Source organism: Lolium perenne, chromosome 4 (genome assembly GCF_019359855.2).
Source record: "Lolium perenne isolate Kyuss_39 chromosome 4, Kyuss_2.0, whole genome shotgun sequence".
In the NCBI taxonomy this organism is placed as follows: domain Eukaryota; kingdom Viridiplantae; phylum Streptophyta; class Magnoliopsida; order Poales; family Poaceae; genus Lolium; species Lolium perenne.
Window position 1 is genome coordinate 300,172,784 of NC_067247.2, and position 22,422 is coordinate 300,195,205.

A 22,422-nucleotide genomic window follows, 5' to 3' on the forward strand; every position below is an offset into this window, starting at 1 on the left:
ACACAAGCATGAATTTATTCAAACAAAAACAAAAATAGAAACACACAGACGCTCCAAGTAAAGTACATAAGATGTGACCGAATAAAAATATAGTTTCAAGAGAAGGAACCTGATAATTTGTCGATGAAGAAGGGGATGCCTTGGGCATCCCCAAGCTTAGATGCTTGAGTCTTCTTGAAATATGCAGGGATGAACCACCGGGGCATCCCCAAGCTTAGAGCTTTCACTCTTCTTGATCACATTGTATCATCCTCCTCTCTTGACCCTTGAAAACTTCCTCCACACCAAACTCGAAATAAACTCATTAGAGGGTTAGTGCATAATCAAAAACTCACATGTTCAGAGGTGACACAATCATTCTTAACACTTCTGGACATTGGCCAAAGCTACTGGAAGTTAATGGAACAAAGAAATCCATCCCACATAGCAAAAGAAGCAATGCGAAATAAAAGGCAGAATCTGTCAAAACAGAACAGTCCGTAAAGACGAATTTTATTGAGGCACCAGACTTGCTCAAATGAAAATGCTCAAATTGAATGAAAGTTGCGTACATATCTGAGGATCACTCACGTAAATTGGCATAATTTTCTGAGTTACCTACAGAGAATTTTGCCCAGATTCGTGACAGCAAAGAAATCTATTTCTGCGTAGTAATCCAAATCTAGTATCAACCTTGCTATCAAAGACTTTACTTGGCACAACAAAACACAAAACTAAGATAAGGAGAGGTTGCTACAGTAGTAAACAACTTCCAAGACTCAAATATAAAACAAAGTACTGTAGCAAAATAACACATGGGTTATCTCCCAAGAAGTTCTTTCTTTATAGCCATTAAGATGGGCTCAGCAGTTTTAATGATGCACCCGCAAGAAATAGTATTTGAAGCAGAAGAGAGCATCAAGAGGCAAATTCAAAACACATTTAAGTTAACCCATTTCCTATGCAAAGGAATCTTGTACACAAATAAATTCATGAAGAGCAAAGTGACAAGATTAGGAAGATAAAACAAGTGTAGCTTCAAAAATTTCAGCACATAGAGAGGTATTTTAGTAACATGAAAATTTCTACAACCATATTTTCCTCTCTCATAATAACTTTCAGTAGCATCATGAGCAAATTCAACAATATAACTATCAAATGAAACATTCTTATCATGAGCTATATGCATAAAATTATTACTCTCCACATAAGCATAGTCAATTCTATTAGTAATAGTGGGAGCAAATTCAACAAGGTAGCTATCATTATTATTCTCATCATCAAATATAGGAGGCATATTGTAATCATAATCAAATTTATCCTCCATAACAGGTGGCACCAAAAGACTACTATCATTATAATCATCATAAATAGGAGGCAAAGTATCATCAAAGAAAATTTTCTCCTCCATGCCCGGGGGACTAAAAAGATCATGCTCATCAAAACCAGCTTCCCCAAGCTTAGAATTTTCCATAGCATTAGCAACAATGGTATTCAAAGTGTTCATACTAATATGTTCCATGGGTTTTTTAATTTTCGGATCAAACCATCCATGTCTTAAATCAGGAAATATAATAAGAAGCTTATTGTTGTCCATTATGCCTAACTAGTGTAAACAAGAAACAAAAAGATGCAATTGCAGGATCTAAAGGAAATAGCTTCGAGCACACACACAATGGCGCCAGAGAAAATCTTTATACACTGGAACCGGAGTATGAGTGCCTTTTACCTTTCCTCCCGAGCAACGACGCTTGAAAAAGTGCTTGATGTCTACGGGTGCTTCTATTCTTGTAGACAGTGTTGGGCCTCCAAGAGCAGAGGTTTGTAGAACAGTAGCAAGTTTCCCTTAAGTGGATCACCCAAGGTTTATCGAACTCAGGGAGGAAGAGGTCAAAGATATCCCTCTCATGCAACCCTGCAACCACAAAGCAAGAAGTCTCTTGTGTCCCCAACACACCTAATAGGTGCACTAGTTCGGCGAAGAGATAGTGAAATACAGGTGGTATGAATAAGTATGAGCAGTAGCACCGGCACCAGAAAAGTGCTTTGCTGTCCAGGACTGGTGTGTGGTTGATGGTGGTAATATTGCAGACAATACAGATGCAGTAGAACAGTAAACAAGCAGCGATAACAGTATTGGAAACAAGGCCTAGGGATCATACTTTCACTAGTAGACACTCTCAACATTGATCACATAACAGAATAAATAGATAGATGCTAGACTCTACACTCTCTTGTTGGATGATGAACGCCACTAACTGTGTAGGATTACACGAACCCTCAATGCCGGAGTTAACAAGCTCCACAATATTCGATGTTCATATTTAAATAACCTTAGAGTGCATGATAGATCAACACAACCAAACCAAGTACTAACATAGCATGCACACTGTCACCTTCACGCTACGAAAGGAGGCATAAATCACATCAATACCATCATAGCAATAGTTAACTTCATAATCTACAAGAGATCACAATCATAGCCTACGCCAAGTACTACACGATGCACACACTGTCACCATTACACCGTGCAGGAGGAATAGAGTACTTTAATAACATCACTAGAGTAGCACACAGATAAATTGTGATACAAAACACATTGCAATCATAAAGAGATATAAATAAGCACTTCACTATGCCATTCATAACAGTGAATAAGTATTCTGTGAAATATAGCCTAAGAGACCCACACGGTGCACACACTGTCACCTTTACACACGTGGGACAAGGAGTCTCCGGAGATCACATAAGTAAAATCCACTTGACTAGCATAATGACATCTAGATTACAAGCATCATCATATGAATCTCAATCATGTAAGGCAGCTCATGAGATTATTGTATTGAAGTACATAGGGAGAGAGATGAACCACATAGCTACCGGTACAGCCCCGAGCCTCGATGGAGAACTACTCCCTCCTCATGGGAGACAGCAGCGGTGAAGAAAATGGCGGTGGTGTCGATGGAGGAGCCTTCCGGGGGCACTTCCCCGTCCCGGCGGCGTGCCGGAACAGAGACTCTGTCCCCCAGATCTTGGCTTCGCGATGGCGGCGGCTCTGGAAGGTTTCTCGTACCGTGGCTTTTTTCGTCTCGAGGTTTTAGGTCGAGGACCTTTATATAGGCGAAGAGGCGGCGTCAGAGGGTCGAAGAGGCGGTGACACCATAAGGCGGCGCGGCCAGGGCCTGGGCCGCGCCGGCCTACCTCCTGGGCCCCCTGTGGGTCCACTGCGCGACTCTCGGGTGTTGGATGCTTCCGGGGATTCTAAGATGCTGGGCGTTGATTTCGTCCGATTCCAAGAATATTTCCTTACTAGGATTTCTGAAACCAAAAACAACAGAAAACAGGAACTGGCCCTTCGGCATCTCGTCAATAGGTTAGTTCCAGAAAACGCATAATAATGACATAAAGTATGCATAAAACATGTAGATATCATCAATAATGTGGCATGGAACATAAGAAATTATCGATACGTCGGAGACGTATCAACGGGCGATCCCCACGACCTAGCGCCGCCAGGCCCAGTTTCCCTCTCTCCTCCCCTTCGCCGCCATCGGCGCAGGCCACCGGGCAAAGTCCCGTGCGGTGCCGGCGGCGGCGGACTCGCTCCTACCCGCGCGCGAGGCGGGAGACGCGGGATCTCCCGGAGCTGGCGGCGGTGCACCTCGGTGGGCAAGGTTCCGGCGGCTGCTGCGCTCCTGCCGGGAGGCGGCGGCACTGGGTGATGTGGCGGCGTCGGCGCAGCCTCTTGGCGGCGGGGCGGCATGGAGGTCGGCAGCGGCGCGAGCGGCGCGGTTCGACCCAGATCCGGGCTGCCCGGCCCCATCTGGGCTTGGGCGGGCCAGATCTGGCATCCTAGGTCTGCTCCCGGCGGCTGGTGGAGACTCTCCTGCTGAGTGTGGCTACGACGGCGGCGCGTGGACTGCAGTGCGGCCACAGGAGCTTCACGAGCCCGTCGGGCTTGGCCGGGCCAGAGGGGTCTGGTTTGCTCCTATTGCTGCATCCGGTCTGTCACCGCAGCTGGCGGTGGAGGTGGCGTCCTCTCGCGTGGCTGCTGTCCAGGCCCCCCTCGGCTCGGGGTGTTTCCTACCGGTTTCGTCGGTCTTCGTCAGTGGGTCACGGTGAGACGGCGGTGGTGGTTGCGTGACCGTGGTAGCACGAGTTGGTGGGTGGCGAGGTTGGCGGAGCATGACGGAGTGTCCGGGGCCGTGGGTCTTTGGGGGACGGGAGAAATCCTTGTCGATGGCCGACACCGACGCGGTGACGCTCGCGGGCGCCACCATTCCCTCTTGAGGGGCGTCGGGGTTTCCCCTTCCCACTGCCCTTCCGCATACCGGGGGAAACCCTAGGCTTGTCCGGGCAGCAGCGTCGTCATCGTCGCATCCCTTCTTGAAGGTGCTGCTTTGGTATGCGGCGCTTCAGAGGGCTAGGCTCGTGGTGGGAATCTTCCGGAGGGCGCAGCGGTTGCGGATCATCAGCGTTTTCGTCGATCCAGCTTTGTCATCCTTTCTTTCTTTTTTCTTCTTCTTTTGTTTTCTCTTGGGCTTTGATGTGCTGTTTGCCCCAGCGGTGGTCGCTACCTTGTACCAGTTCGTTGCTATATTAATATAGCGGGGCGAAAGCCTATTTCGAGGATGTTGGGTGTTGAAGTAGACGAGCTTGCGGTGTATGTTGTCCTTGAGCTTATTGAGGTGAACTTGGACTTGATTGTTGTTGTAGATGTCAAGGTTGATCTTGAGGTTGAGGTTGAACTTGAGGTCGTTGTAGAGGTTGGCTTGCATTTGTTAGATCAACGGAAGAAGCTTAGCCTTGTGGTGTAGATGGCTCCACTTGGGTGGAACTTGGTCCTTCCCCGGTACTCATAGAAGGTAGCGTTTGAGGTAGGCGAATGCCCACACCCATCCTTCCTATGGTATCCGGGGAATTGCATCTCCTTTCTCACAAGAAGCACTTCGCTCCTCCAAAGATCTATCATCCTCATCGAAAGTCACATCACAAGATTCTACAACACGTCCACTTGACTTGTTGAAGACTCTATAGGCGTGAGAATCCGTAGCATAGCCAACGAAAATTCCTTCTTGAGCTCTTGAATCAAACTTGGATAGGCGTGTGTCCTTGACAAGTATGTAGCATTTGCATCCGAAGACCTTGAAGTATGACACATTAGGCTTGTTGCCGGTGAGGATCTCATACGGTGTCTTCTCAAGACCTTTGCGGAAGTAGAGGCGATTAGTACCATGGCAAGCGGTAGAGATAGCTTCCGCCCAAAAATTGTAATTGGACTTGTATTCCATCATCATGGTTCGAGCGGCTTCGATCAAGGTTCGATTCTTCCTTTCCGCGACCCCATTTTGTTGGGGAGTATATGGCGTGGAGTATTGGTGTTCGATTCCTTCCTCGCCGAGGAATTCATCCAATGTGTAGTTCTTGAACTCCGTTCCATTGTCGCTCCTAATTGCGAGAATCTTGTTGTCGTACTTGCGTTGAACTTGGTTGGCAAACTCCATCATGGTCCGTTGAGTCTCACTCTTGTACTTGAAGAAGAATACCCAACAATAGCGTGAATAGTCATCAACGATGACGAGGCAATACTTCTTTCCTCCAAGACTTTCATGAGACGGTGGCCCAAAGAGATCAACATGTAGGAGCTCCAAGCATCTTGTGGTAGAGATGATAGTCTTGGCCTTGTGAGGAGCTCCATGCATCTTTCCTTGTACGCAAGCCCTACAAACACGATCCTTGCAAAAAGAGACATCTTCTTTTAGTCCGAGAATGTGGCCACCCTTGTGGGGACTTTGCAAAGTCCTCATGTTGACATGGGCTAGTCGGCGATGCCATAACCAACCCTTGTCACCTTTGGCGAATAAGCAAAGAGCGGAAGATGTTGTCTTTCCGGAGAAGTCGACAACATACAAACCGTTCTCTACATATCCAACAAAAGCTACATTGAGTGTCTTGCTCCACAAGAGGACCACCATATGTTCATCAAAGAATGTGCATAGTCCCATACGAGCAATTTGATGAACGGAGAGTAAGTTGTAACCAAGAGTCTCGACAAGGAGGACATTCACAAGTGAGATGTCGGGTGTTACCACCACCTTGCCAAGACCCAATACCTTTGAGCACGTGTTGTCGCCATAAGAAACGGTAGAGAGTGAAGGCATGAGGTCGACAACAATATCCTTGCTTCCGGTCATATGACTTGTGGCTCCACTATCAACCACCCATTTAGCGCCACCGGAAGCATAGTCCTACAAGGAATCAAGTCTTGGATTTAGGTACCCATTTTTCAATGGGTCCTAGCATGTTAGTAACAAGGGGTTTGGGAACCCAAATAGTCCAATCAACATTGTCCTTTGGAGGACCAATAAAGCGAGCACGAATATGTCCATAGTAATCAACAAAAAGAACATGAGAAGGGTTGTTAGAGCCGGCGAAACCCGTCGAGGTGGAGTTGGACACTCCATCCCTTCTTGAGCTAGCATTGCTCCCTTCACGGTTGGTCTCCATGTTCTTCTTGTCCATCTTCTTCTTGGTCCTCCTCTTCCTCTTTCTCTTTGGCTTGGTAGCCACTCCTCCTTCATTGCAAGAGCCCTCTTTGGCTCCATCTTTGGCTTCAATGATTCCTTCCAAGTACTTGGCTTGAACTTGGAGTCTATCAACCTTGGCCTTCAAGCGATTGACTTCATCTTCATGCTCCGGGTGTGGATGGCAAATATCAAACACTTGGACCTCCTTTGCCTTGTTCACCCGGAAGTGTTCCATCAAAGCTTCTTCTTGGAGAGCGTTCAATTTCATGAGCAAGCGCTTGTCATTTTCCATCTTGGCAATGTCGCTTTCATGAGTGCAACATGCACGGTCCTTGCTCAAGGGAAAGTACTCCTTCAATGTTTCTTCTTGCATGGAGTTGATCTCCATGAGCTTGGCTTCCCTTCTCTTCAAGGCGGCAATTTGCTCCTCATGATCACAACATGTATCCTTCTCCTTGCTCATACGGAGACACTCCTCCAACGACTCTTCTTGCTTGCTACTCAAACTCAATAGCTTGGCCTTGGTGATCTCAAGAGCGGCAATTTCTTCTTCATGGTTGCAACATGAGGTCTTCTCCTTGAACAAGCGATAGTACTCATCCAAGGCTTCTTCTTGAAGAGCATTGACTTCCAAGAGGAGGGCATTGTGCCTCCTCAAGGAAGTAACTTGATCCACAAGCTCATCATGGGAAGAATTGGGGTCTTCATCGTCTTTTGCTTTGTTGGCTTCCTCGAGCAAGAGCATCTTTTTCTTGAGGTCACCAACCAACTCAAGAGCATGGTCTCGATCCTTGGTGAGGCGTGAAACAATAGCTTCATTCTTGTCTTCAAGCACAATGACACTAGCTTCAAGACACATGCGAAGACTCCTTTCATCATCAAGCTCCTCCTTGAGATTGGCAAGCTCATAGGACGCTTCCCTCTCCAACTTCTCCCTCTTCTCAATAAGATCTTGTGCCGCACCAAGTTGGGCTAAGAGAGCCCCAACATGAATCTTGGTGTCCCCCTTCATGTTAGTGAGAAAAGAATCCAAGGAATCCAAACCCATAATCTCACGTTTAACGGTGAGACTAGTGGCATCATCAATATATGAGGCATTAGTAGAGGATGATGGTTTGGAAGGGGATTTTACCTCCGTGGATACCTTTGCCATGAGACACCGTGCATTTTTGGTGGAGAGGTTCTCATTTGGAGAGTCGAAGAGGGAGGTAGAGGGAGTGGTAATGGCGATGGCGGCCACTCCCTCTCCTTCCTTGTTGGAGTGCTTGTCCTCATGCTCCCCATCTTCATCGGAGGTGTACTCTTCACGGATGATGAAGGCTCTAGGCTTCTTGTTGGAGGAGACCTTGTCGTCATCGGACCTTGGGGAGAACTTGGAGAATCCCTTGGAGTGTGGCTTGTACCTATCCTTTGGGATAAGCTTTCCACCATGATCTTCTCTTCTCTCAAATGTACAATCCGCGACAAAATGATTCTTGTCACCGCAATTGTAGCATGTTCTCCCCCTTGTCCTTTCTCTTGGGCTCTTGGAGGGTCTTCTTGGAGAATCACGTGATCTTCTTGGTCTTGTGTTTTGGGTCATGTTTCCATCCCAAAACTTCTTGGCGGCGAGAGCCATGTGCTCATGGTAGTTGAGCTTGAGATCATCCGAACCCCACTCAACGGGATCCTCATCACTTTCACTAGCTTCATGCACCTTCATCTTCAATGCAAGGTTGGGCTTGCGGGAGTTGTGGGCGCGAGCAACAAGATCCTCCGCATTCTTCTTGGAGATGTCCATAGCGATGACTTCGCTAAGGACTTCATCGGATGTCATAGTACGGAAGGAGGCATTTTGGCGGATGGCTGTCAACTTCACTTCCTCATAAGGGAGGAGAGCGTTGTAGAACTTGCGCTTGATCCAATAGTCATCCACGAACGTTGCTCCAAGATCTTGCATTTGCACGGCAAGAGCGATGAGGCGTCGGTACATTTCTTTGGGGGTCTCTCCTTCAATCATGACGAAGTTGTCGGCCATGTTGTTCACTTCATCAAAGCGAGAGCTTTGGATGCTTGCATTGCCGAGGAAGAGCTTCTCAAGTTTGTCCCATGCTTCCTTGGCGGCCTTGAGCGAGCGGATATGAGCGCGGTCCTTGGGGGAGATGGCCATATGAATCATGTTGATGGCGGTGGCGTTGAGTTGGTCATCCACCACATCTCTTCTAGTCATCTTCTTGGGATCTCGTGGTGAATAGCCCTCCTCAATGATACGCCAAAGCTCGGTAGAAGCGCTGCGCACATGTGAATGCATTAAGAATTGCCAATTCTCAAAGTTCTTTGACTCGAGTAACGGTGGTGAACCATGCGACAAGATATGCGGCATCGGTATCGGAACGTTAATGGTGTAATCATTTGGTGGTGGCACCGCATGATAACCCCCTTGACGTTCCGCAACCGGTGTGTCATCGTCCTTCCCTTTTGTTGAAGTGCCGGTATCCCCAACCCCTTCCTTTAGTGTATCTTTTGTCGCTTCCGCGACAAAATCAACAAGAGGAAGGGTGTTAGCTTTTGGTGGCGGATCCTCGGCACTTGCTATCGGTGGAGGGTTTGGTTTTTGAACCACCAACTCCATCATCATCGCCTTCATTTGGGCAACGATGGATGACTCCAATTTCTTGAGGTCATCCAACGTGGCCGTCGTGGAATCGATGGGCGATGATGGAGCGGGTGGCTCAAGGGAAGGTGACCCATTCACAACCGTCTCTTGTTCGGCCATTTCTTAGGCGGTAAAGCCCGAGCAAGAAAACCTTGCTCTGATACCACTTGAACGGATCGTAGCGAACAAGAGGGGGGTGAATGGCGCTACAGCAATTTTTAGTCTTTTTCAAGTTTTATGCAACGGAAGGTAAAGGTGTGACTTTTAGCAATGGGGGTGATCCTACAATGAAGGTAGAGCATGTGCAACAAGTAAAGGAATCAACAAGATAAACAAAGTGAGGAGCGAGACAACCGGGCGGGCGCGAGGCGAGTCGAGGTTTGTTTCCCGCAGTCCCCTCCACTAAAGGAGGTACGTCTGCGTTGAGGAGGTGCTAGTCTCACCCAAGAGACTAGGCGGCCACACCATGAAGGAAGGCCTCACCCTCTTCCTCGAGAGAGCTCCACGGAGGTGCTCTCCCTCTTCCACTAAGGCACCGGTCGAGGCGGTGATTCCTTCACAAGGTTGGGGCGAGCTCCACACACACAAGGATGCTCCCAACACCCTATGGAGCTAGTACATCACCAAGCTAGACTCCATAGCTGCACATCTCCAATGCTCCACCATAGGAACCCATCACCAATGCTCCACCAAAGGAACTCTTCCAATGCTCCACCAAGAAACTCTCCAAGGCTCCACCAAGAAACTCTCCAAGGCTCCACCAAAGGAACTCCCCAATGCTCCACCAAAGGAACTCTTCTCCAAGATCCACCAAAGGAACCCTACCACCAAGATCCACTAAGGAATAGCTAGTATTTGTGAAATCTCTCTTGGTAGAACTATAGATCGGTGTCTCCTCCACCTATCCTCAAAATTAGGGCAAGATTGGTTGGAGGGGGAAGGAGATCCACAAGGATTAAGCTCAGCAACAATGGAGGAGAGAGAAGGGGAAGAGATAAAATCGGGTGGGGAAGAAGGGGCCCTTAAATAGGCTCCTCCAAATCCAACTGTTACACCCAGTTTTGGCCTAAGCGGTACTACCGCTTTGGGGCAAGCGGTACTACCGCCCTGAGTTCGAAATCACCCCAGATCTGGTCAAAGGACCCAGAGCGGTACTACCGCCCGCGGTACCGCTCGTGGTACCGCAATGGGGTCCAGAGCTTACTGGATCCAGAGCGGTACCAGGGCGGTACCGGAGCGGTACAACCGTAACTCGTTACGGTACCTCAAGCGGTACCTTGAGCGGTACTACCGCTCGTGAGCGGTACTACCGCCCCAGGTACTGCAGGGGTACCGCAACTCGTTCTGGGGGACGAAATCAGCGCAGAACACAGAGCGGTACCGAGGGCGGTACCTATAGGGGTAGCGGTACTACCGCTACAGGTACCGGTAGTACCGGCCTGGCTAAAACTGGTTTTCTTCCCTTTTTCTCTCCAACTTTGTTACCTCGCTAAACGCACACAAAACCGGAAAACCTATCAACTACGCTTCAGTCTTCTGATCTTGACGCGTCCGGCGAGGTCACCGTGTACTTGCAAATCTAACAATGATACTCAAGGCACACAGTGTGATTACTCAAGTGTTGTCATCAAACACACAAAACTTGGGGTATGAATTTTGCTCTTACACCGACCTACCAAACAGATGGTGCCGACGGTTGATTGTGTTGTGCCGACGGTGCGGGGCCGTCGGCGTACGCCGTTACTACCGCAGTGCGTTAAAAGATAGTTGTCTTAGTTTTGTCTAGGTATAGATGTATCTAAACCCATCTTAGTTATAGATACATTCATGTAGAAAAGTTGAGACACATATTTTTAAACGGTGAGAGTATAATATTGTTTCAGTGCCGTAGCAAGGCATGGGCTCTTTGCTAGTAATACAAAGTTGTGCCTCAAGTATACAAAGTCGGTCCTACTCAGATATGACCAGCTTAAAAAGCAGGTCACCAAAATAGCAGATGGCGGATCCGTGCAAAATCCGTTCTCGTGTCCGAGTCCGAAATGCCCTGGTTGACGTACTAGGAGCGGCAGGCTTTGAAACCTTGTTGAGTCTTGGACCAATTGTCTAGGTAGCCACGCGTGCCCGTTAGTAGAATCTGACATACTCCTATTTATGGTAATATCTTGTACGATTGAGTTTTACAAAAGTCAAAAGAGAAAACTCCAACGCACATGGTCACAACAGCGCAAAGAAAAAAAATAGCCTGGCTGAACCGGATGCACGGGATGCCTAATGATTACTTTCCAAAATAAATTCAAAAAGCTATAACTTTTGTGTCGAATCTCGAAATTATGATCCGATTTCACTTTCGCGATCTTGACGATAAAATCTTCGAAACTAGTTCTCATTTCTACATGTTCCGATGAAATTTGTTAAGAAGCAACTTTGATATTTGACGGAGTAACTTTCATTCGCAACAAAGCAACTTTGGTGCATGACGAAAAAGGTAGATTCACATCGATATTGGGCAACTTCGCAAGAGCAATAGGAAGTTCATAACAACTAAAAATCAACTTAATCTTGACCGGATGCAGCAAGAGTATGACAACCCATTTCTCTCACCAACGAGACACACGTCTAGAACACCATGACCTACTATTGTTACGAAGTGTTCTACCATTGAGCCAAAAATTGCCTACAGATGAAGCGAAGTTGTCTACAGTTGCGGGGTAGTTGGATACAAAGTTGTGCACCAGAATGGCACCGTCGGGCTCCAAAGTTGCTCTCCCGTGGACCAAAGTTGCTCTATGGGGCATCAAAATTGCTTTGTCACACACTAAAGTTGTTCCGTGGGACCTCAAATTTGCTTTGTCGGGCATCAAAATTGCTCTATCAGGCACCAATATTTTGCCGCCGGGCACCGAAGTTGGTTTGTCGGAACCAAATTTGCTCCGCCGGGCACCGAAAGTTATGCCTTCAGGCACCAAAGTTGTGTTGTCCGGCACCAAAGTACATGAAAAAAATCAACTTCGGCAAAGTAACCACAGTAGTCAACTTTTGCAGCAATAGGAAACTTTGGTACAACGGTAGGCGACTTCGCATAGGGTTAGACAACTTCACACCAACGACAGGAAACTTCAAAGCAGTACGAGACAACTTTGGTGCAGCTGTAGACAACTATGCAACAACAAAAAAACAACTTCATTCAACGGTAGACAATTTCACAACAACATGAAGCAATGTCCGGATGCCGATGTGGTTGGCCCCGAAATTTTCCCGTTGGCACAAAATTTGCTCTATCGGACACCAAAGTTGTGCCGTTAAGCACCAAAGTTGCTTTATTGGGCACCGAAATTGCACCATTATGCATTAAATTTGCTCTGACAGGCACCAAAGTTACGTCTCCGGGCACCAAAGTTGTTCTATAGGGTACCAAAATTGCTCCGTCGAGTATCAGAATTGCTCCGCAAGGCAACAAATTTGCTAAGTTACATCATCGGGTACCAAAGTTCCTGTGCATGGTACCAAAATTGCTCCGTGCGGCCCGAAGTTGCTCCCTCCACTGACTGTGGCGACGGGACTCCGGGAGGGGAACCGCATGTGGTTGAGGCGGGTGGTGGTCTCCACGCCGCTGCGGAGGAAGTCAACGGCGGGGAAGGGAGCGACGCGCCTCGGGGCCTTCCGTGGCGGTGCCTCGAACGCAGGGGCGGCGGCGGTCTCCGGTCGATTGGGAAGGAGCTGGAGCGGCGGTAGCCTCGCGCTGGCGGGGGAGATGCAGGGGCGGTGGTGGACTTGCTCCGGTGGGAGAGGATAGGGGCGGCGCGCGGCCTCCGGTCGGTGCGGGAGGAGCAGAGGGGCCGCAACCGGCATGGCGGGGGAGATGGGCGTGGCGGCGCGCTAGAGGCGTGATTTGGGGCGGAACTGGCGACACGTGCGTGGGGCGTCGGTTGTCCTATAGTACGCGTGCTCGGGCGCTCACTCTGGCATGCGCCCGCCCAAAAGAAAGACCGTCTTCTTGTTGGTTTCTCGTCTGATTCCAACACGGCACCCGACCGAATGGAAGTCCGCAAGACGGCTTTGCCTGACCAGGTCCCATATAAGGCGAGCGCCGAGCGCATTGAAGAAACCTAACCAAATTATCGGATCGGGTAGATCGAGCGAGTCTGCATGGGCATGGCGTCGCGCAAGTCGTCGTCTCTGCTCCCGAGCTGGTTACGCCGCCGCAAGTACGCTCCGTCGCCGCAGGAAGCTCGCGGGACCGAGACGCGGCGGCCCGTGGAAGAAGAGCACGAGCAGCTGATCGCGGAGCTGAGAGCTGCATCGGCGTCGCGCTCACGCGAACCACCGGATTTGCGCGAAGCATTGGCTTACGAAACCGAGAAGAGGCAGTGGATCAACGAGCAGAAGAGACTGATCGCGGAGGCGATGCAGCGGGCAGGCGGCCCAGATCCCCGGTGGGACGACAACGGCGGCAAGGACGACAGACGCAAGGGGCGCACGGCGGTGATAGAGGAGCTGCCGGCTTTCGAGATCAAGAAGAGACGGTGGATGGCCGAGCACAAGCGATCGATCGCGCGGGCGAGGCGGCTATCGGCCATCGAGGAAGCTTGGCGCCGTCGCCAGGTTCACCCCGTGCCCGTGGTGTCTACCGAGACGGCCGGCGACCCGGCGAAGCGGCCGTGCGTCACGTACGCCGACCGGTTTGGTCCGGGATCCGACGCGGCGTTCCTGAAGTGCGTACTCGACGACAAGAAGAGCGGCGGAGGAGTGGCCAGCGACTTCGGCCGGTCCTGGTCGGAGACTCGGAGAGGGACGATGCACACAAACGCCGGCAGCAGAGCTACCTGAGGAACTACTGCCCGTTTCAGAAGGAGGAGGAGAACATGCCCGAGGAGGAGAAGAGACGAACAGAGCCTGATGATGACGCGGAGGTCGACCGGTCGGTGCCCGTGCTGCCGGCGAACGACGGTCCGGAGTCGGTCGACGCCGAGTTCTTGATGAAGTCGGCCACCCACACGAACCAGCAGGGAGGCCGTCGCCGCAGCGAGGAGTACTATGCCAGACGCCGGGAAGTATTGCAGAGTTTCAAATTCGTTACCGACGAAAGTGAGAAGGCCGGCGCCGGCGTGGCACGGCCATCTCCATGCGCGACGAGGAACTTTTGGCTCCTTCGGACGGGGTAAGAGGCGGAGGAGAAGATCGTGCCGGAAAAGAGGAAACCACAAGAGCCTGGTCAGGCGGAGATTGAACGGACGGTGGCGGTGCCCACGGCGAACGGTCCGGGCTTGGTCGACGCCGAGTCCTCGATGAAGCCGGTCATCGAGAAGAACCCGTGGGGATGCCGCCGCGGCGACGAGGGCTACAATGCCATGCGCCGGGAAATGTTGCAGAGCTTCAAATTCGTTGCCGACGGAAGTGAGAAGGACGCCGTCGGTGCAGCACGGCGAGGAGGAGGAATGCGTCATGTTCTTTCGTTCTGTTCTCGGCTTCGCGCGCCCGCCGCGGCGAAGACTTGTTGCACCGGCTGACGCGGACGACGTGGCAGACAGGAGCTAGATAGATAGATCGGCCGATCATGTTCGGTTCTTACTTCTTAGCTTTGTCCTCAGCTGTAAATTGTAATCCGAAGTTTCGTGTACTAAGGAAATTCATTGTTCAGTTCATCGTAGCACTGAAGTTCTGTTCCTACTTCATACTAATCTTAACTTTGTTTTGAAATTTTCACCTTATCCTCGATTGGGCGCATGGGCGTATCCGTGTACTCGTTGTTTTCTCGCTTAAGACATCCATGTCTAGATAATGTTGAGACAACTATTTTTAGATGGAGGAGTACCTCCCTTCCTATAAAACGCACTAGTAGTTGAAGTCGAACTTTAACCAAAAAATGAATAACAAAATATTGCTTATATATCAATCAGAGACATAATTAATATCATTAGATTCCTATTAAAAATACTTTCTAATGATGTGGATATTTTATCAATAATCTTTGTATATTTGGACTAATTCTTGGTCAAAGACAAACTTCGAAATACCCACGCGCCTTATTCATTAGAATGGGTGGAGTAAAATTTTGGATCCAAAATTCTTGTTGATTTTAGTGCTTAATAGTGATGCTTTGAATTGTTGTTATGCAATGGTTATCCTGAAAACAAAAAAGCAGTTTTTTTTATAAGAATGATGCTTGATAATGCATCGAGAATAATGCAATGGCCATGGCCCAAACCTAGCTGTAAAAAAACTGATCCAAGCCTAAAAATATTTAATATGAAAAGAATGAGAGGTCTATTATGCAAAAGAGGAGGGGATTAGTGACATGAAATATAGATATGGTATTTTTTTTTTGTAATGTGTAGAAGAAGGGGGTTGCATGAATCGCAAAGCATGCTCGAACGTTCCAAGATAGGTTGGGGACAAGAACGCCAGGTTGTATTGCTTTTGGAATTTCTGAAGATAACGATCTCAACCATTGATTTTTTATCCAGCATAACGAAGCTACACATTTCCAAAACTATGTTGAACTTTAGTGTTCGAAAAGTGTAACTAGGCAGTTTCACATTTTAACACCAAAAGAGGCAAGTGAATTTTTATGTAACTCTTGGTTTAAGTGTACAGTTTTAATCAACTTAGAAAAAATAAATTTTCAGTGCATTTGTTTTTCCTTGATCGTTTGATGTTGCTCTGATGCTTCGTCTAACCAGCAGCAAGGGCCAAGGGGCCAGAGGTCGAGTCCAGGAATTCATCAGCGTGCATGGGTGCGGACACCTTCGAAACAAATTCAGTTATCACGTGACGAAGAGGCCTTGCTCGTCATGAATCACCGCTCCAGGGGATGGTGGATGAACCACTTTGCAACAGAACTCTTTATTCAGAGTTCCTGCTGTCACTACAGTTATACAAGAGTTCGTATGCTCCATAGTCCACAGAATTCTCCATTCTTCAAAACAACTTATAATCAGTTTACTCAGGTAATACACAGTGCATCGCATGAAACTCCTCACTACTGATGTTTTTAATTGTTTGTGCATGATCAAACAACTCATATTTGCATCATTTAACCACAGTTGCTGTTAGAAGACAGCAGTGTAACATCGATCAAAGAGTACATACCAAAGAAGGAACATATGATCACTATCATTCTAACCACCGCCTTTGCTCATATCAGCACTAACAAAGTAGACATCCAATTCATCACAGAGTTGGACTACACAATCTCTTGGTCCTCCATGTCCTTCCTGATGATCGCCGATGCTTCCAAATGGACATTCCATTACCAAACATGCCCTCAGAACAAATGAACATGCCATTGGAGTAGCATAGAAAGGAATGACGGTAGAGCAGCTCTTCACCTTATCATCGCCCCCAAAACAAGACAAGTCTAAGAAGACATGTTGGATGGACTCACCAGCAATCATGCGGAGCCATATTCTATCGTGGCTAGCAATATTTTGAAGAGATACGTCAAAGCTTACACCCACAGGCAATCCACGGACACATGATAACGGATTTTCAGTATCAGTATCACATACTTTCAACACGGCACTTCTAGCATTAACCATTCCAAAACTGGTCGCTGGCTTTAGATCAAAGATTTCAAGAAAACTGCAAATATTGACAGCAGGATTGCAGTCAATACAGTTAGCATCAAATGATTTCTTAACTTCTTGGCTGAAGTCAGAAAGCTCATATGATCCATCGGCACATAGACCATCTAAGTGATTAATTATCCAATGCAGCTTGTCCAACACTAATTCTGAACATATTGCTAGCTCAGACAGTCTAAATAGAATAGCTAACAAAGCAAGCTCCAAGACCTGAACCTCCAGTTCTCTATGCAATCCGACATAACAACATTTCATCCTTCTCACAGATGTATCCAACTTCTCTAGCAAAATATCTTGTGATGTTGGGCCAAAAGCATAAGAATTCTCCGATTGAACGAAATGCCACATTTCAACAATGAGCTGTACTGCATCAATATAGTCGCTTACAAAGCTCAAGAACCCATAAGCTGGTCCTGAAGAATTTACAGCTAATATATTGACTTCTTCTTTGCATGTCCTGCAATCAAGAAAATAAAAGGCACTTAAATAATTCACCAAAAAAATAGCATGACAGATTCATTGCATGCGAGAAAAGGAACATAAGTCATACCTCAGAGTACTTTGAACTTCTCCTATAATGCATGACTTCCTCATAGCCCAGGCGCCTTGAACTGTTTCTAGTATGAGCCTCACCGATTGCATTATCACGACTTCATCTAAGCAATTCGTTGACATTGCAGTTTTTTCTATCTGTGCATGAGTTCCATCCGCAGTTTCAACACTGAAGCATTCAGAATCTTTACCTTCTGAAGACACTAACCTCTTACCCCAAAATGGCAATCCACATCGATGAAACAAGTGGGATAAGAGCGAATCTTGTGTATCTTCTCCTAGTGCACACGAGATCGTCCCAAGTAGGGGAATTGCATGTGAAAATATAACTGCAGGTATATCCAGTTCTTTTTCTTTATCAACAGAACAAGGTGCCAAAATAGACACTATTAACAATGCTTTGATCCTAGGTTTGTCCAATATCAGCTCTCCATCAGATGCCATACTGATCTATGCCATAGACAATGCAACATTAAGAGGCAAAAAAAAATCATAAAAAAATCCTCCCAAAAAGTAACTATACCTATAAACTTGAGTTAGTACTTCATACTTCATACAAGAAAGGTCAAACATCATAATAATAAAGAAACACTGAAGAAACTACAAAGACCATGCCATGCGGCTTTAGAGAAAGCACCTCTAAGTGTGTGTGGAGGCCATACTTGCAAGTAGAACATATGTGTAAAAAGGTTGTCCATAAGGCATATCTGGCAAACCTTAAGGATGACCTTTTACATTGTAGAAAAAGTGCTACTTGGCAAATCTTAATGAAGACGAAGAAATGGATGTTGAAAGTAACATCGCCAGAGGACACGAGAAGAGAAAAGTATGGAAAAGGGAATTAAGTATAGCTATGAACTTTATGATCCAATAAGTATGAGAATACTGTAGAAAAAATGGGACAGTTAAGAGGGAAGATAATTTGATTTACTGAAACATGGGAGTTCATGGTTATGTGCACTGCTTAATTAACAAGCAAGGTCAAAATCTATACATACTGAACTTGAGAGAACTGTCTGGCAAAAAAAAACCGTAAGGCAGAAAGAGTCAGTGCAGGTGAAAACTGACATTTTATATACTCACCCTGATCCATAATAACTTCTGATATAGTACAACTTTGTATTAAATCAGCGACACTTATTATGGATCAGAGGGAGTAGAATTTAATATTAGCAGGCAAATACAATTGAAAGTAAGATATGGAGAAACACCTCTTTGGCTAAATGCTTAGCTATATTGGCTGAAAAGCTCCCATGATTCTTGCCAATGGAAAACAGAACACCAAATATTTCTTGATCCTGCACATAATGAACACAGTTACACCAATGGAAGAAATTGTAAAGCCTCAAACATTTAGATTAAGCTACATTCTAGATTTAGCAGGATAATTAAGAGTTTGTGTTTCATGGACTACACAAACTATTGATTTGGAAAATGTTCAAACTAATAGTATTTAACGCTAACATACCTCCGGATCTTTCTCCAGACCTGCAATGAGACCATCAAGTGCAGATTTAAACATCTGAAGCTTAGGCAGTTTCACCAACCCTAGGATCTTGCGTGCTGCATTTCGTACTATAACATTGGCATCCATCAATATGCCAAGGAACTGCAGAAGAACAATCAGGCATAAGGTTGCCAAATTTAGCATTTAGCATGATTAGCTACAAATAAAGAACAAATTCATACATCGAGCTTACACGAGGCACATTAGAGTACTAATTAGAAGTTTAGTACCATATGCATGTGCTTCTCCTGGACACTCAAATGTCCATATGTTGCCATATCGAGTAGTGTCCGCAAAGTTTGCAGTCTAACTGCTTCTGTATCATCATTCATCATGTCCATCAACAGGTCTAAGGCCTTCTGTGCATATTGGTTTGAAAACTTTGCAAGTTCTCCCAAAGCTTTACAGGCAGCTGCTCTCACCTGTAGTGAGAAAATAAGAACAATAAAACAAAAGAAACAGATGGAAGAGTTAAGGGGAATTAACTGGTATAACAGAAATGACGTGACCTGATAAAATTCATCTTCAATCCCATGTGCAAATATGCCAGCAGCACAGGGAAATACTAATTTAGGTGATATTTTTTTCCCTGTGGCACCTCCGGTGTCAGTTTTTATCATCTTCTTAGACAAGGACTGAAGCAACACACCATCGGATACTCTCTGCATTTTGGCAAGTGCGTTGAATGCTTCAATTCTTACTTTTGCACACATGTCCCTAGCCATGGAGCTAAGCTGCATAGAGAATCAAGACGGGAAACAAAGCAGTTAGATAACGGTGGATCAGCAGAGTAAAACTTGCAAGTTGCAAATGTTAAATGACAAGCATGATTAAATGCATTTCTTTCTTGCTGTAAACATCACAAACTGTATATTGCACTAATAAATCTCGTTTCACATGAGTACTTACACCTTATTAAAAAGATTTCTAGTGGTAAGAATGCAATGGTAAATTTCTTAAATAGGTGTTGTTGTAAGTCAAAAAACAGAAGCATCCCTTCCCAGTATCAATTTATTGTTGGCAGATCGTACAACTATTCATTGAAAACCTTAGTAGCCTATGTAGAACTTACATATATGAACAGAAGTGGTATTAGGCTAAATCCAAATTTCAATATAAATTAACATTAGGTCACAAACTCAGGTAGTCACTCCTAGACCAAATCCAGCGCTAAGTGCAAACCATACCTGTAGGAAAATCAGGTCGATTTGGTCAGCATCACCACTCAATTCCTCTCTCATAGCAATCTTCTCCACACAAATGCCAGCCTATCCACCGAAGACAGAAAATTCTCCTCAATTCTTCAGATGTGACACTTGAAAATATAAATTCACAAGGAGAAATAGCGAATATCGGCGAAAGCTCACCAATCGCACGGCGCCCAGCCTGATACCCTCGTCCTCATCCCTCAGCAATGCCGCCGCATAGCTGTAGCAGTACTCCGCAACTTCGCTACCGGCATTCCCCTTCTCGAGGACGGCAGCAAGGCCATGGAGCCCCTCCGCCCGTGCCAACGGATAGAGCGCGGTGGCCATCGAGGCGAGCGCTCGGACCTCCACCTCTGGGCCGGCGTACGAGCTGGTTGACGCGGACGGCCCCGTGAAACTAGCAAGTTTGGCGAAAGTTGAGCATGGTTCGGACGCTGGTAGGTCTTCGTCCATGTCCATGAGGTCAGGGTAGCTTTAGGAGGTGGCCGGTGGGAGAGGGCTGTCTACTGCCGGGAAGTGGGGAAGCTGGCAATCAATTGTGAGCCGGGTTCTGATGGGGAGAGGGGCAGATACTGGCTTGCCGTCGCGGGCACCGGCGGCAGCGGCGGCTGTAATGCTGTTAGTGGCCCAGCAGCCAGCAGACGCGAAGAGAGAAGGCGCGACGCAGCTGATGTCCGCGGGGTAGAAGGGAGGCAGCCGGCTGTGAGGAGCCGGCGCCGTGGACCGTGGTGGTGTTTGGCGGCAAACCCTATTTGACGCCTATTGCGTCCGTTAGCGTACGGACGCGTACCCCGCTACAGTGTTTGGGCTGGGCCTGTTAGAGCGGCGGCGGCCGGAGAAGAGGAAGACAGTGGAGGTGAGGCGGTGGCCGGCCACCGGAGAATACAGGGAGAGAAACGAGAAAGACCTAACCGTCGCCGGCGACGCCGCGGCGGCGCAGGTGGAGGCGAGGGGGGAATCTTAGGGCTTAGGGTGCTGTGCGGGTGGATGGCCGGCGCTTAGGGCTTAGGGCTTAGGGTGCGGGTGGGGTGGCCGGCGACGGAGAAGAAGGTGGGTGGGGGGTTTACAGGGAAGCCCGGGGCGACGGTAGACCGGCGGCAGCCGCGGCTCGAGCAGGGTGGGGCGCTGAGGCGACGAGAGAATGGGTCCGTGCGCGGGAGGCGGGAGGAAGGCGGTTACGGCCGGAGGTGGCGGCGGGGGCATTCGACGGAGCAGCAAGGGCGGCAGACGGAAATAGAGGACGAAGAGGATGGAGGTTGAAGACGATTCACGTGCGAGGTGGGCCGGCCCAGATGGGATTTTCTTCGGATGTTGACTCGTTTAGCGACTCTACCGAAATCCAAAATGAAAAATTCCAAGTGTCGCAAATGTAAGAAAGCAAAGTCCGCGCGGACAGAAAAAAAAGGCCGCATAATGATCCGTCTCTCCCCCACAGACGCAAACCACGGTCCAAATTTACGCCGTGAATGTATCTTCGCGGAGGCTGATATTGGTGTTGTTCGGGCTATGTAGCGGAAAAACAGATCGTTGCCCTCTAGGCCCGCCTGGCAGCGACCGCACATGTTTCGTCTTTCGTGTGCAAGTACAAGCTTTGGCGATGGTCCGGTTCCTCGGGCCACGTCGATGGCGCGGTCCCACCTCCACGCCGCCATTGTTGGAGCGGGTGGCGCTTGAGCTCCCGCTAGTTGAAGGCGGCGCCCAGTCTTTAAAGAGGGACAGTCTGCCCGCACCTCGCCTACATCCAACTGGTACCGACATCACCAAGGGAAAGGGTTGGCCAAAGGGTTGGCCGTTCCGCAAGACGAAGCACGACGCCGAGGCCAAAGGGTTGGCCAAAGGGTTGGCTGGTACCTCAACCGCCGACGTGTCTCGGTGCCTCCGATGTCGCACAAGCGACGACAACATCAGCAGGAGATCCACCGCCGTAAATTCATCCTCTTGTTGGATCTACGCGATGATTAGGTCTTCGTCCTCGACTCCAACACCTGGTCCACCTTCGGGAGGTGAGAGTTCGCCCCGTGCCATCGCGTGGATTACCTCGGTAACGTGGACTTCTTCATCGAGGAGCGCCGCACTCGCTTCAACGACGACGACGAGGAATATGCAGATGAGGAGGGGGCGCAGAAGAAGAGGAGGAGGAGGAACTCTAGCCACCGAACCTCGCGGAGGACGAGGCCATGGAGATGGTCGTTGCGAACAACTAGCTCGACGACATCGGTCAATGGGATGGCTTCGTTTTCCAATTGCAGGCCTCCATGTAATCAAGGAAAAGATTAAAAAAAAGGAAACTTCAATACGTAGTCAATTAGGACTCTCGTAAACTCTATCCTGGTTGCATATAAAAAAAGACAAGGGAGCCCCTTAGTTCATATTCTGATATTGCATAAGATTAGACTAGATACAATCCCTTTGTCTACGACTAACGTGAACC

At 48.0% G+C, this 22,422-nt stretch overlaps 1 protein-coding gene across 1 annotated transcript; it reads right to left on the minus strand.

Moving 5' to 3' along the window:
* Window positions 1-16,124: 16,124 nt before the first annotated feature.
* LOC127295916 (protein SIEL) lies at window positions 16,125-21,281 on the minus strand. Its single transcript, XM_051325924.2, has 8 exons — window positions 20,151-21,281; window positions 19,971-20,051; window positions 19,293-19,517; window positions 19,014-19,205; window positions 18,745-18,885; window positions 18,488-18,574; window positions 17,275-17,726; window positions 16,125-17,181 (listed from the first exon to the last, which is right to left on the minus strand). The coding sequence occupies exons 1-8, from the start codon at window positions 20,448-20,450 to the stop codon at window positions 16,260-16,262; spliced, it is 2,400 nt and encodes a 799-aa protein (XP_051181884.1). The 5' UTR covers window positions 20,451-21,281; the 3' UTR covers window positions 16,125-16,259.
* Window positions 21,282-22,422: the final 1,141 nt, after the last annotated feature.

What these genes read in the sequence shown, in the direction of transcription:
- LOC127295916 (XM_051325924.2), bottom strand. Translation starts at nt 20,450, where the DNA reads ATGGACATGGACGAAGACCTACCAGCGTCCGAACCATGCTCAACTTTC. An exon ending in AGGAGAAGCACATGCATATG is followed by an intron (nt 18,886 to 19,013) that starts GTACTAAACTTC and finishes GTTCTTCTGCAG; the next exon opens with TTCCTTGGCATATTGATGGA. An exon ending in CTAAGCATTTAGCCAAAGAG is followed by an intron (nt 17,727 to 18,487) that starts GTGTTTCTCCAT and finishes TCTATGGCATAG; the next exon opens with ATCAGTATGGCATCTGATGG.